The sequence below is a fragment of the Neohortaea acidophila genome (assembly GCF_010093505.1).
Source record: "Neohortaea acidophila strain CBS 113389 unplaced genomic scaffold BDY17scaffold_2, whole genome shotgun sequence".
Taxonomy (NCBI): domain Eukaryota; kingdom Fungi; phylum Ascomycota; class Dothideomycetes; order Mycosphaerellales; family Teratosphaeriaceae; genus Neohortaea; species Neohortaea acidophila.
The window spans coordinates 1,358,278-1,371,938 of record NW_022985511.1 but is presented as its reverse complement, the minus strand read 5'-3'; the positions used below and the strand labels follow the sequence as shown (position 1 = coordinate 1,371,938).

Here is a 13,661-nt window from a genome sequence, read left to right as displayed (position 1 = left end):
AGACCTGCTGCGGAAGCCATGGTCGATTGGCGATCACTCGGGGGAGCGTGCCAGTTTCCTGCTGATTCTTCGTCTTGTCGCGCTTTGTACGGCCCCCCGTCCAATGCTGATGTTTGCGCAGATTGCGCATGACCCGGGCTTTGACCATACTTTGGGTGCGGCGATCCTGTGGCTGCTGTGCGCTGGTCCATGAGACAAAACTGTACTCCATCTTGACGATGAAAGCGTGTGATTGTAAGGCTTTTGTGGTTTGGCACAGTCTTGCGACTTCGTTTGGAGCATGTGTATTCCAGCACTGTAGTTGTGTGGGAGAACAGCTTGCGTACGTTCCAGAAGTGTGAGAATGGTGTCGGCGACCCGACAGAAACCTTGCCGGGCTCCAGCCTCAGCTTGCCATTAAAGGTATTGAGCCGACGCCTAGCATATTACAGGTTGAGCACGCGAGCACTCAGATTTGTCAGCCGATATACATACGCGCTATTTGAGCCTCGGCTCGTTCGGTCATCCTTCTTTCTACTTACAATAACAGATACATTAGTTAGGATGTTCTTCAAGAGAAGTAAGGCTATTGCGGTAGGCATGAATTCTACTTCGTCCTCTTGAGGAGCGCTGAGGAGACACCATCAATCTGCTCCATTCAGCCCAGTCTCTCTCTGCTTTCCCAATCGAGAGCGTGGCGCCTTGGCTCCCAACTCAAAGCGCCGCGCCTGCTAAGCCTCACTTCCACCTTCCAACTACACCTTTGCCGTGCACAAGTATTGCGCTTCTCCTCTGTCTCTCACTTAATTCTCCTCAATTGCACCCGTCGAGATGATAACAAGCAGATAACACGAGAGCTTTGGCCTTGCGGCCGAGCTGCTTGCTGCCCATCATGTCTCTTTCGCGACTCTTCTTCCACCAGCTGAAAGGTGCTTCGCCCGCCTTCGAACGCTGCGCCATCTCACATTCCAGCCCAACATGGTCAAGAAGATTTCCACACAATGGGCTGGCAGCCTTGCCACCCTGCAAACGACACCTAGTCACGATGCCAATTGGTCCCAATCCGCCAGGCCCACCAAATGAAGCTGATGGCCCCGAGCCAAAATCTCCCCCTCAGGACAAAAAGTCCAATGGGTTTTCCTGGGGACCGACTCTGTTCAAAATGTCCGAGGCAGCACTCACCACCTTCGCTTCTGTTGCAATTCTCGGGTTCGTCATCGGCCGGCAACGCTCTAAGATCAACGTGCTAACATTGTGCACAGAATCGTCGGCTACAGTTATACCAGATACTACAAGCACATGGTCCTGGAGAAGATGGAGAATGCTTTCCGCCCTGGCGATCCCGCTCTCGAATTGGCCGCCTCGTCGAAACGCCAGCCCTACTCGCCCAGCACCCACACCAACGAAGACGGCGCGGACGAGCATTGGATCCTGCGCGAGGAGCAGGAGCTCATCGACTCCATCGTCTCTGGTCGCTTGCAAGGCAACTACCACCTGCTGATCGGAGAGAAGGGGAGTGGCAAATCCAGTATGCTGCTTGATGCCATGGCCAAGATCGAGGGTGAGGGGTGTGCCATGGTAGATGCCCACGCCGACCCCGAGATCTTCCGCATTCGGCTGGGTAAGGCGTTGGACTTTGAATTCCACGAAGACAACATTGGATCTCTCTTCTCCATCCGAGGCCCGCGCGATGCGAGTGCGTTGTTGGATGTGGAACGCGCGTTCAATAAGCTGGAAAAGGTGGCACTGAAGCGGAGAGCAAAGGTCGGCCGGCCTCTGATTATCATCTTCAACAGTATGCACCTGGTAAGGGATGACGAGGAGGGGCGGGATTTGCTGGAACTTCTGCAGCAACGCGCGGAATCGTGGGCGGCCAGCAGCTTGGCCACGGTCGTGTTCAACAGTGACGACTACTGGATCTACGAACGGCTTAAGCAATACGCCACTCGGATGAACGTTATTCCCATCCTGGACTTGAGCAAGCCGAAGGCCATATCTGCTCTGTGGAACTATCGCCGGAAATACCACAACGAACAACCCGAGTTGGAGGTGCTGGAGAAGGTGTACGACAAAGTGGGCGGCCGGCTGTCGTACATCGGCCGCATCGCCAAGTCCAGCGACATGCTGAAAATGGCCGATCACATCTGTCGGACGGAGAAGCAATGGTTCCTCAATCAATGCTGGATCCTCGGCGCGGAAATGGACGACGACGTAATGGACCAGCAGAAATACGCATCGGCAGCGATGGTCCTCGCCAAAGCTCTCGTCGATCTGGAAAAGGACATGGAATCAACATACGATGCGGAGAAAGGCCACATCCTCCCGCAAATGCCCCTCCACAAAGCACGCCAAGTCATGACGCGCGCCGACTTCATCCAATCCTACGACGCCATCAACGTCTTCACCATCGACAGCAACGCCATGGTGCGCGCCGACAGCGTGCCGATGATGAACGCCTTCCGCGAGGTGTGCGCCGAGGAGGGCTTTGAGGGGTTTTTGGAGGCGACGCTGACTCGTATCGGCGATATTGAGTCGTTGGGCCGCACGCGGGAATTGACGATCAAGGATTTGTGGGATCGCGGGCGGTATGATGTTAAGACTTTTGATACCAAGGGCCGCGAGACGGGGAGGTTGACGTTCCAGGTCGCTGATAAGGAGGGTGAAGATGAGGGGAAGAGCGAGTGAGGGTTATCTACTACATTGTACTTTACATTCTGTCTCTTCAACAGCATAGCAAGAAGTTGATGGGAGGATGAGGCCCGGACATGCCAGTTCAAACGCGAGGACGATAGGCTGATAAATACGCGAGGCGTGACGGCAGGCGCAGCCGCGTCTCCACGCGCGTTACACTTTCCCCGCAGCGATTGGAAGAGTCTCGATTTGCATCTCGTGCGCCAATCGTCTTGTTTCGGATACGATTGCCCGCGCGGAAACGTCCAAAACGCGCCTTTCCCAGCCCTGCAATCCACTGCATCCACAACCCTGCACGTGAGAAGATTGCCGAGAGCGGTGAGAGGGCAAGAGCGAGTCGCGAGTCGCGCGCGCAGCGGTAGACCCTGCAACCTTAAACCTTCCAATCCAGCCCAGCCCAGCTTCCGCGCCGGGGCCCAAGCTCGCCTGGCCTCAGGTGCAGTCCACTCGTGTCGTCCGTCCGTCGAATGCCAGGCCACGGCAAGCAAACACTCGGGATCCCGTGCGTGACCGAGTCCGCTACACCTCCCCTCGCCCTCCCACCCTCAATCAACCCCCTCTGTCGACAATCTTGCATTTTGTCGCCCACCACCCCCACCTCCGCCCGCTCGCTGCTGCTGCTGCTGCTGCCGCCGCCATCATGAAAGCTGCTCCCCTCCTCGTCTCCTGGCACGAGGACAACAGCCCCATCTACTCTGCTCATTTCGAGCCGCATGGAAAGGGAAGATTGGCCACTGCTGGGGGCGACGGACATATTAGGATCTGGAAGGTGGAGACGAATGGCGAGGAGCGCAAGGTCACCTACCTCTCCACCCTCAAGAAGCATACACAGGCGGTTAATGTGGTGAGGTGGTGTCCTCGGGGTAAGCCTATTCTGCCGCCTCCTCATCATGGTGGAGTGTGTTCCATCGCTGACGGAATGTTCTCCAGGCGAACTTCTTGCATCCGCGGGCGACGACGGCAATGTCCTCCTCTGGACCCCTTCGGAGACTGCACCAGTGACCTTTGGCGACGACAACCAACAAGAAGACGTCGAGCATTGGAGGGTGAAGACCATGTGTAGATCCAACACGGGCTCGGAGATCTACGACCTGGCATGGTCCCCCGACGGCTTGTTCTTCGTGACTGGCAGCATGGACAATGTTGCTCGGATCTACAATGCATCGAATGGTAGGAGGAATCCCAGCCCCATACCTCATACTTGCATCCCGACTAACAACCTTCAGGTCAAACGGTCCGCCAAATCGCAGAGCACAATCACTACGTCCAGGGCGTGGCTTGGGATCCCCTCAATGAATACGTCGCCACGCAGTCCTCCGATCGATCGGTCCATATCTACTCCCTCAAGACCAAAGATGGCCAATTCGCCCTCACCCAACACAACAAAGTCGTCAAGATGGACCTCCCCGTCGGCAGGCGCATCTCTTCCAACAGCCCAGCCCCTCCGGACTTTGGACATCATCGAGCATCCCTACACGCAGAGTTGAGCTCGGAAGCGGTGGGCTCACCGAGACCCTCTGCCCCCGGCACACCGCAATCTCTCGCCTTGCCCATGAATCCCCCTCCGACCTCGCACAGCAGAAGATCTTCCATAGGCTCACAAATGGGCCAGTCGATGCGCCGATCCGTGTCCCCGAGTCCCTCCACCATGCCTCTCCCGGCCGTCATGCCCTCTGCCTCGCCCAGCTTGTCCGGCTCGCTGGGCTTCCGAAATTCAAACATCTACGCCAACGAGACTCTCACCTCCTTCTTTCGACGACTGACCTTTGCACCAGACGGTAGCTTGCTCTTCACACCAGCCGGACAGTACAGGACGTTCCATCCTGCCACGGAAGGGTCGAAGGGCTCGGACGACATCATCAACACCGTCTACATCTACACCCGTGCAGGACTCAACAAGCCGCCAGTGGCATACCTGCCAGGACACAAGAAACCCTCGGTGGCGGTCAAATGCTCTCCGGTCTACTACCATCTTCGCGTGTCGAATGTGGAGACCAAAGAGATTACCATTGATACGCGGACGGAAGACGACATTCCCCCCTTGCCCGAACCTGCCGTACCTCCCAGGCCAGCAACATCCTTCTCGGCGATGGACCCCCCGCCCCTCACCAGTGCGCCATCTCCTTCTCTGAGTGTCGCCACCATGGCATCGCCCAGGCCGCCACTCGATCCAGAGCACAGTCCTTCGACACCAGCGCCACCAGCCGGCCCACCACCGGCGTTCGCCCTGCCGTATCGAATGGTGTATGCCGTCGCAACCCAAGACGCTGTCCACGTTTACGACACGCAGCAGCAACGGCCGCTGTGTATTGTCAGCAATCTACATTATGCGACCTTTACGGACCTGTCGTGGTCAAGCGACGGACAGACACTCCTCATGACCTCATCGGACGGCTTCTGTTCTGCTCTCACATTCTCCCCCGGCGAACTGGGATTAGTATACCATCACTCTTCCGCAAAGAGTGAGAAACACACGCCCGCGCCAATCTCAGTAGGCAACGCCAACTCGGCATCCTCCACGCCTCAAGCCACACCTACGACTTCCTCTGCCGCAGTGGGAAGCGTGCCTCCACCGCCTGTCCCCGCCGCGGCGCGCCGAATCTCCGGCTCAAATAGTACGCTCCCGCCGAATCCATCTCCATCGCCTTACCTCTCTACTGCCCGCCCCGCATCGCCCGCGCGAAGCATGTCGGCCTCGAGCATCGCAACGGAAGCCAGCTTCGCCCGAGCACCAGACCAGAATGCTCCACCGGTCATGAACAATCCGACACCGGCTTTGACATCTCTTCCATCCGTTGCAGCGACAGGATCGAATTCCAGCGCCGGCGGCATGCCGCTTTTCACTCCGCCGCAGACACCTGGTCATCACGCTAGTGGCTCGACCAGCAGTCTGCCTGGCGTGAGTGTGACTGGCACGCAGCGGGAGAGCAGCGTGTCTGATACCAATGTGCCGGCTGTTGCTAGTGCTGCGGGGGTGAAGAGGGAGGGTACTTCTCCGCCTGCTGCAGCACAGGAGGGTGAGAACGGTGGAAGGGAAAAGAGGAGACGGATTGCACCTACCCCCGTCACGAAGGAGAATGCGGGAAACGGAGGTGGAGGGTGAGTTGTGCTCGTCGCTGTGGTTTGTTTGCGTGCTGTTAGTTATTAGCCCGGCGTTGGACAGGTTGAAAGCATTGTTGTTTCGGTATCAAAAGGGTATGATAGGGAGACTTTGGAATGAAGACCTTATTATCTGTACTACCTTATGCTTTCCAAGACCCTGTCATTTTCAGAAGGCCTTGAGTGCATGAGTATGTCTTCACCACTACCTTCCTCATTCGGCAGTCTCCGATGGTGACGTATCGAGAAAGCTTCGGCCGAGCGTCGACCATCCGCTCCATCAACCTTCTGCATTGAGCAAAGCGGCACCACCTCGTCTCCGACTCCTCTTCTTATCCGCCACGCTGACTGTATCTTCTGCAACGCAACCTAGATTATCATGAGGTAGGGTGGTCTCTTGTTCCTCCGATTTTCTATCGTGCCGTCCATACATCTCTCGTCTTGCCGACAACATGTATATCTTCGCACTGCTCTTAGCACTCTCAAGTTCAGCCTGGGCAGCAACATGCCGCCACAGCAACAGCACCAGCTTGCCCTCTCTCCTCGAAGTCGACCTGGAAGAGCTCAATGCCGGCCTGCAAAGCGGCCTCTTCACGAGCGTCGATCTCGTCAACGCCTACGTCGCGCGGATCACAGAGGTCAACAGCACGCTGCACATGGTGACGGAACTCAACCCCGACGCCCTCTCCATCGCCGCCGAGGCGGATGCGATGCGCGCCAACGGCTCCGTCTTAGGCCCTCTCCACGGCATCCCGGTCCTGATTAAGAACAACATCGCCACGGATGATCTGATGAACAACACTGCCGGCTCGTGGTCGCTCGTCGGAGCGAAAGTGCCTCGCGACTCGACCATGGCGGCGAAATTGAGAAAGGCGGGCGCCGTCATCCTGGGCAAGGCGAATTTGAGCCAGTGGGCGAATTATCGCTCCGACAACACGAGTAATGGCTGGTCTGCGTATGGAGGGCAGACGATGGGCGCCTACTACCCCGATGCTGATCCGAGTGGGAGTTCGTCTGGCTCGGCGGTATCGAGTTCGATTGGTTTGGCGTGGGCTACGTTGGGTACGGAGACGTCGGGGAGTATTTTGAGCCCGGCGGATGTGAATAATGTTGTTGGGATTAAGCCTACGGTTGGGTTGACTTCTCGCTATCTCGTCATTCCCATCAGCCAGCATCAAGATACCGTTGGACCGCTGGCCAGGACTGTCAAGGATGCTGCGTACCTTCTCCAAGCGATCGCTGGTTACGATGCTCGGGACAACTACACCTCCGCCATCCCTAACAACCACTCCATCCCAGACTACGTCGCCGCCTGCGACTACAACGCCCTCGCCGGCAAACGCATCGGCGTAGCGCGCAACGTCCTCGAAATCTGGGCCAACTACACCGACCCCAACGTCGTCGCAGCCTTCAACGTCGCCGTGTCGCAAATCGAAGCCGCAGGCGCCACCATTGTCGATGCAAACTTCACCGCCTTCGAAGCGTGGCAAAACAGCAACGACGAAACGCTGGTGCTGAACGCCGACTTCCTCGTCGACCTGGCGAACTACTTTTCCGAACTCACGTTCAACCCGCTGCATATCGAGGATTTGGCCGAGGAGCAGAACTTCACGCACACCTTTCCCGCGGAGATGTGGCCGGAGCGGGACACGTTGATTTGGCAGGGCGCGCTGAAGCAAGGGTGGAACAATACTTCGCCTAAGTTCTGGCCCGCGTACCAGCGGAACCTGTATTTCGGCGGCGAGGGAGGCATTCTAGGGGCCCTGGAGCGGACCAACACCGATGCTGTGCTGCTGCCTACGCAGCTCAGTCCGTCCATTCCGGCGTTGGTGGGGAGTCCGGTTGTGTCGGTGCCGATGGGATTTTACCCCGTCAACACGACGATTATGGTGAATGGGTTTGGGAATCTGCTGGAGAAGTTTCCCAATCTGCCGTTTGGGTTGAGTTTTATGGGGAGGAAGTGGAGTGAGGCGGACCTGATTGGGTTTGCTTATGCGTAGTACGTGAGAGACTGGTCTGTTATGCTGGATGACTGCTAACAGATTTGTTCCAGTGAGCAACGCACGATGCACCGAAACGACGTGCAGCCGTACATTGTGCCGAATATCGAGCTCGACGACGTGTTGCCTACCCGGTGACTACATGGTCGGCAGGACCTTGACGACGACCACGCTGTGTGCACCAAGGACTGGATGGAGAGGTGTCAGATGTATGATGGGTGGGCGGGGTTCATGCGCGATTTGGGCGCGGAGACGGGTGAGAACCCATGGACTTCCATTCGGCATCGAGAAGGGGAGGTGGATGTGGATAAGACGTTGGAGATGTAGGGAGGAGTGTTGAACTCGACGTCTATGAGGAGGATGTATGACCTTTATAAAAAGCCATCTCTTTCCGTTATATCTTGAATTATAAAAGAGCATACGGTGTTGTCAAAGAGAAAGGCTTGATGCCATTTCTGACTCAGCTTCCACGACATCCTTCCGCTTTGAGCATCACACCTCACTCTTCCCATCCCCTCCTCTCCAAAAATGTAGCACGCAGCCCAGCATGTCCACCACCAACGTCCCAGGCATCACAAACCCCACCAAACCCTCTCCAACCTCCAACACCAACTCCAAGCGCCTGCCCGCCCCGACCCTCTTCGTCGGCCCCCCCTCCCGCAACGCCTCGCAGCTCTCCCTCGTCAAACCCTCCGACAACCCCGCCGCAAAAGGCAGCAGTGCCCGCCCTCTAGTCTTCAGGCAGAAGAGCGCGCTAGGCCGCAACAACTACGCCAACATCGCGGCGGACGTGAGCGCGCACAATAACTCCACCGCCGACTATGTTTCCCCCGATGCCGCTGCCGGTCGTGGTGGCAATACCCTGCGCAAACCCAGCGAGAAGAGCATCAATGCCAAATGGCGCGAGATGCAGAATACGCTTAATGAGGTGGAACTGACGGCGCAGAGCTCCACGCATGTGTTTGGGGAGAGCCATGCGCGTGCGCTGGACGATTTGCGCGCTGCGCAGGTTGCGTTGGCTAAGGCTTGGGGGAGGGGGAGCGAGGCTAAGGGGGCGGCGCCGGAGACTGCGGCTGATAACGCTGCTGCTGCGGTTGGGGAGATGAATGTTGGCCGTTTCCAGGCTACGGAGGACGCGGAGGCTTCTAAGGTGGGAGGAGCAGGTGGGGCACGCCATCGTGCGGAAACGGGCGTGTCGACGTCGACGGTGTTGAGTGATGAGAGTGTTATGAGTGAGGGGGGAAGTACGCGGAGCGGACGAAGTCAGTTGGAGGATGAGACGGCGCAGGACATCAAGTTGGCGGGCGAGCGGCGGGCGGCGAATGAGGCTTATTTCAAGCGGGTGGATGAGGGGGTCAAGGAGGTGGTGGAGAAGCTGGAGGCCGTGGCGGAGGCTATGAGGGGCGTGGAGGGCGAGAGTCGCAGTTTGTGGAGTTCGACGGAGCGCAGTAGTGAGAGTGGCGGGGATGAGGCGAAGACGAGTCCGAGGAGTGTGCCGGCGACTTGAGGATGAGTTGTGTCATGCTGGCTACTCTTGCACTCGGACCTGGAATGGGACACACAGCCAGGGGTCCTATCTATTCGCGACAACTCAAGCACCAGCACCCCCAGCAGCAGCACCGCGCGCCCGCGTCCTCCGGATCTTATCCTTCCACGAAAGCACGCCAAGCACAACCACCGTCTCAAACTCCGCCTCCAAGCCCTCGACAAACTTCAGCGTCGCCGGCCTGCGCCTCCCAACCGCCGAATGGCTCACAAACAACGCCACAATCCTGCCCGTAGCCTCATCCACCACTTTGAACTGCAAGCCAACCAAGCTCCGCAGCGCGCTGGCCCCAATCTCCTCCCCACTTGCCCTCCGCAAGGCATACTTGCGCCCCTGCCAATCGAACTCAAAGTGCCCGGAAAGGAAACCGACGTGCTGCAGCTTCGTCCAGATCATGGACGTTTCGTCCGCCCCGACGCCGCAGATGATGGAGCGCGAGCTTCTGTAGTGTGATGCGCCGGCCACGGGCCCGCCTTTTGCGCCGCTTTGCAGGAGGATGTCGGGCTTGTTGATGCCCATGCGCGCCACGCTGCAGTAGTAGATCGGGGCGGTGTTGTTGTCGTTGTCGCCGCCATCGTTGGGGTGGATTTCAAAGTCTCGAAAGGCGGTCGGCTTGATTGCGAGTTGGCGGGGATATGGGCCCGGCGCTGCTGGCTGGGTTGGAGGTTGTTGGTCCATGGTGTGTGGTGCGGAGCTGGACTGCATGCGCCCGGGGAGTGGTCTGGCATAATATATCCTAATGCCCGAATCGTCTAGGCGCGTGCTGGCCTGAGCGTCAATCGGCGACCAGGACGGGAGCCTTGGACACAGCTTGCTATATGACTGCGCCTCGCATATCACTGCCTAAGGTGCTGCACCATATTTTTCGCCCTACCGCCCCACAAATCGTGGGGCACCAACCCAAGCCCGTGACTTGTCTACCAAGCTCGCGCCCATCATTACCTTGAGAACGACTTGATATCATCGACTCGGAGCTACAAGTAACACCAAAGACGACGCGAGGAAGTCGACTATCTGCCAACGACACCTCGAGCGCGTCTGCCCCCATCGCGTCTAGCAGCATCCGCGCGGTTTCAGTCTTCACGCGACCTCTCCTTCTGATTCTCCCACGAAAGCACCCCGAGCAATATCAACACCTCCAACTCCGCACCCAATCCCTCGACCAACTTCAGCGTCCTCGACGGCCTCCCAAGGCTAAACATTTTGGTACTTTTTACCGGCGCAGACAACGCCACGTTTCTACCCGCAGCCACATCGACAACCTTGAGCTGCAACCCAAACGATATCCACCGTCCAGGCTTGCCGACATCCTCCCCTGTGGCCCCCTGCAATGCATACTGCCGCCCCTGCCAGTCAAACTCGTAGCGAAATGTCCGGGGGCCGCCGGCGGGTTGCAGCTCCCACCAGTTCATGGATAATTCGTCCGCGCCGAGGCCGCACATGATGGAGCCGACGCTCCGGTGGTGCGATGCGCCGACTGTAGGCCCGCCCATGCCGCCGCTCTGCACGAGGATGTTGGGCTGTTCGCTCTTGCCTATGCCGCGGCCCACGTGGCAGTAGTAGAGGGAGGAAAGACTGTTGTCGCCGCTGGGCCAGACCTCCCAGTCTCGGTGGGAAACGGGTTTGATGGTGAGTTCGCGGGGATATGTGGCCGTCGCTGCTGGCTGGGGGGGAGGTTGTTTTTCCATTGTCCGGCGTGGCCTTCAATGCGGGCATGGAAGGCGTGCGCTCTGGATCGGGCCTTTCGTGTGCTGGCCTGGGCGGAAACGACAAACGCGGCGGGAGAGTCGGACTTCATATCTGTCTGCGCCTCGACTCTGTTACACCTAACACCGCCCAGGGTCCAAAACACTTTCCCCGGACCCTGCAAAGCGGGGTGCCAACCCAAGCATGCAACCTTGTCCGTCAAGCTCTCGTATTTATCAAACTCGCACCAATCACACAGCGCAGCGTCCCGAGCTCCGCAACCCAAGACCAGACCAGACGAGGCTTCAAACTCAGCGATAGCCCGGCAGGAAATTCTGCGCCGCCGTGCTCCCACCTTTCCGCCGCCCGGAGCCACGAATGATATCATTCCAGGTAAGCACAGCCAGCACGACCATCACCTCCGCATCCCCCTTAACGCCGCTCCCGAGCTTCAACACGCCCATATCCGTCTCGGCATCGCAGATCATCAGCGCCACAATCGCCTTGTCCGCCTCCTCGTCGACCACCTTCAGCTGCGTGCCTTCCAGCTCCGTCAGCCCTGAGCCGGGGAAGTCAGAAATTTGCGCATGCCGCAGAGTGTACTTCCTCCCCTGCCATGTGAACCCGTAGTGATCCGCCTGATCGTGGAAATCGATCCACGCCACGCCCTTTTCCTTCTCGCCCACGCCCAGCTTGAACGAGCCCGAGCTGGAGTAGCGCGAGTGCCCGATCGGAGGCCCGTGTTGCGTGCCTTGGTGTAGGGTCACGCTGTGCCCGCCCAAGTGCGTGATGTCGGCGAAGTACGCGGGGCCGGTTTCATTGGGCCGGACGAGATAGACGTTGCGCAGGGCGCCCTCGATGGGCACGATGCTGAGTTCGTGCGTGGTTTGGTAGGCTGGGGGATGGTCTGCGTCGTCGTAGCCTGGAGGGTGGGCGGAGGCCATGGCTTGGGCGTGTCGTTTCTGCTCCTACTCTTTTGCACTCCTGCGCCTCTCACAATCCAAACAGACGACGAGGCGCGTAGAAGGGAAAGACGCGAACGAGAGGTGCTGACAAAGGTACTTTTATACCCATCTCTCTACCTCGTGACAATTTCCCCCTCCACCGCCCGCCACCTGCATTAGATGCATTCCGATTCCCCGGACGTGGGGGGAAGTCACGAGCTCGGAAGCGTGAAGCTGCGCCGCTCGCGCGGCCTATGAATACTTCCAGAACCAAGGTTGGTGGCATGAGTATCTACCTAAGTAGGCGAGTGATAGGTTTAGCTGCGGCAATCGTCACATCCAGTATAGCGCTGTGCTATTAGCTCTGCACTAGGGATTGCGGCAGGCCGGTGCAATGCTACAGGCAGAAATGGGCAGATCTTGCGAAGCTGGATGGAGTGTGTCACGGGCGAACTCGAGAAGTGCACGCCGTCGATTGATAGATGTACCGCAAAGCCTCGATAAACCGTCATGGAAACACGATCTAATCCCCACCATCTTCGCCCTCTGCACCGCCGCCGCCTACTTCTCCCCCGGCCGCAACGATCCCGCCCTCCGGATGCGATCCCTCCACGACAGCATCGCCAGCACAATCAACACCTCCGCCTCCCCCTTCACCCCGCCGGCCATCTTGAGCGTCGCATTCGCCGCCCCACTCTGCCCTTCGCTAATCAGCAGCGCAACAATGCCCTGCGTCTCCTCGTCCACCACCTTCAAATGCTCCCCGTGCAGATTGACGGCCCCGAGCCCGAGGTCCTCCCCCTGCGCTTTCCGTAGACTGTACTTGCGCTCCTGCCACTCGAAGCGGAAGCACTCGCCCTGCGCGCGCATGGGGATCCACTGCAGCGAGCGCTCGTCGGGCCCGATGCCGCAATTAATCGAGCCGGAGGTGCGGTAGTGTGCGTAGCCCACTACGGGCCCGCTCTGCGAGTTCTTCTGCAGCGTCAGGCTGTGCCCGCCGAGGTGCGCGATGGTGCAGAAGTAGGCGGGCAGCGGCTTGCCCGGGCGGAAGAGCTGGACGTCGCGGTAGGCGCCGATGTAGGGGAGGATGTTGAGCTGGTGTGCTTTGGCCGGCGGCTCGGCTTGGGCGGCTGCTCGCGCTGCGATGTTCTGCGCGTAGTGCGGTGGTGACAGCCCGTCGGCGTACTTGGGCGGGGTGGTGTCCATCGTGGAGGGGAGCGCTCGCGTGTGGAGCGGAGGAAGGCGGCCGGTGGGGAGGGGCCGACGAGCGCCTTTAAAGACTCTCACCTCGTGCTGGTGAAGTGGAAAGAAGGAAAGGCCAAGCACGTCCGAGAGGGAAAGAGATGTCTTGGAAACCCACCCCGGATCTAACTCTTACCTGTGGTGGCGCATCCCACCCGCCCACCTTCTACTCTCCGCCGGTTTGACTGCTCCCAGCATGACTACGCGGGCGGGTGGGGGCGGATAGCTCGACTCGACTCGCAAGCGTGGGGAGGGCGCGCATGTGACGCGGTCCAATCCAGGCTGCGACTTCCTGAAAATACAACCCTGTGGCGCCGGCCAATGCAACGCCCTGACTCAGCCGTCCCAAGGACTACAGGTGCTGGTATGTATAGCAATCAATCCCATGTAAATTACAATTGAGTGAACTCGAAAGTGAAGCATAGTGAGTCAACAAGGCTTCGGCCCTTTCACGCCGCGCGACCGTCATCGCCT

The 13,661-nt window shown here is 58.7% G+C and overlaps 8 protein-coding genes across 8 annotated transcripts; 4 read left to right on the top strand and 4 right to left on the bottom strand.

Moving 5' to 3' along the window:
* Positions 1-1,141: 1,141 nt before the first annotated feature.
* On the top strand, positions 1,142-2,664 carry BDY17DRAFT_245511 (uncharacterized protein; the record flags this gene model as incomplete). Its single annotated transcript, XM_033730637.1, has 2 exons — positions 1,142-1,188; positions 1,242-2,664. 2 exons carry the CDS (start codon positions 1,142-1,144, stop codon positions 2,662-2,664), a joined length of 1,470 nt encoding a protein of 489 aa, XP_033593119.1.
* Positions 2,665-3,310: 646 nt separating this feature from the next.
* Positions 3,311-5,773, top strand: BDY17DRAFT_245928 (WD40-repeat-containing domain protein; the record flags this gene model as incomplete). The annotated part of the gene is made up of 3 exons (XM_033730675.1): positions 3,311-3,533; positions 3,601-3,840; positions 3,897-5,773. The coding sequence occupies 3 exons, from the start codon at positions 3,311-3,313 to the stop codon at positions 5,771-5,773; spliced, it is 2,340 nt and encodes a 779-aa protein (XP_033593118.1).
* Positions 5,774-5,947: 174 nt separating this feature from the next.
* On the top strand, positions 5,948-8,206 carry BDY17DRAFT_276440 (amidase). Its single transcript, XM_033731993.1, has 2 exons — positions 5,948-7,768; positions 7,823-8,206. The coding sequence occupies exons 1-2, from the start codon at positions 6,222-6,224 to the stop codon at positions 7,905-7,907; spliced, it is 1,632 nt and encodes a 543-aa protein (XP_033593117.1). The 5' UTR covers positions 5,948-6,221; the 3' UTR covers positions 7,908-8,206.
* A 73-nt stretch (positions 8,207-8,279) lies between these two features.
* Positions 8,280-9,364, top strand: BDY17DRAFT_81140 (uncharacterized protein). The gene has a single exon (XM_033738734.1). The coding sequence runs from the start codon at positions 8,317-8,319 to the stop codon at positions 9,274-9,276; it is 960 nt and encodes a 319-aa protein (XP_033593116.1). The 5' UTR covers positions 8,280-8,316; the 3' UTR covers positions 9,277-9,364.
* On the bottom strand, positions 9,319-10,204 carry BDY17DRAFT_81036 (uncharacterized protein). Its single transcript, XM_033738730.1, has one exon. The coding sequence runs from the start codon at positions 10,018-10,020 to the stop codon at positions 9,361-9,363; it is 660 nt and encodes a 219-aa protein (XP_033593115.1). The 5' UTR covers positions 10,021-10,204; the 3' UTR covers positions 9,319-9,360.
* Positions 10,205-11,194, bottom strand: BDY17DRAFT_81037 (uncharacterized protein). The gene has a single exon (XM_033738731.1). The coding sequence runs from the start codon at positions 11,001-11,003 to the stop codon at positions 10,389-10,391; it is 615 nt and encodes a 204-aa protein (XP_033593114.1). The 5' UTR covers positions 11,004-11,194; the 3' UTR covers positions 10,205-10,388.
* Positions 11,195-11,312: 118 nt separating this feature from the next.
* Positions 11,313-11,945, bottom strand: BDY17DRAFT_308002 (uncharacterized protein; the record flags this gene model as incomplete). Its single annotated transcript, XM_033735160.1, has 1 exon — positions 11,313-11,945. One exon carries the CDS (start codon positions 11,943-11,945, stop codon positions 11,313-11,315), a length of 633 nt encoding a protein of 210 aa, XP_033593113.1.
* A 411-nt stretch (positions 11,946-12,356) lies between these two features.
* BDY17DRAFT_291683 (uncharacterized protein) lies at positions 12,357-13,590 on the bottom strand. The gene has a single exon (XM_033732705.1). It carries the CDS (start codon positions 13,149-13,151, stop codon positions 12,507-12,509), a length of 645 nt encoding a protein of 214 aa, XP_033593112.1. The 5' UTR covers positions 13,152-13,590; the 3' UTR covers positions 12,357-12,506.
* Positions 13,591-13,661: the final 71 nt, after the last annotated feature.

Bases quoted from the DNA above. Each gene is read 5' to 3' on its own strand.
- BDY17DRAFT_276440 (XM_033731993.1), top strand. From the start codon at position 6,222: ATGTATATCTTCGCACTGCTCTTAGCACTCTCAAGTTCAGCCTGGGCA. The intron at 7,769-7,822 runs GTACGTGAGAGA...GATTTGTTCCAG, and splicing joins ATTGGGTTTGCTTATGCGTA to TGAGCAACGCACGATGCACC.
- BDY17DRAFT_81140 (XM_033738734.1), top strand. From the start codon at position 8,317: ATGTCCACCACCAACGTCCCAGGCATCACAAACCCCACCAAACCCTCT.
- BDY17DRAFT_81036 (XM_033738730.1), bottom strand. From the start codon at position 10,020: ATGCAGTCCAGCTCCGCACCACACACCATGGACCAACAACCTCCAACC.
- BDY17DRAFT_81037 (XM_033738731.1), bottom strand. From the start codon at position 11,003: ATGGAAAAACAACCTCCCCCCCAGCCAGCAGCGACGGCCACATATCCC.
- BDY17DRAFT_291683 (XM_033732705.1), bottom strand. From the start codon at position 13,151: ATGGACACCACCCCGCCCAAGTACGCCGACGGGCTGTCACCACCGCAC.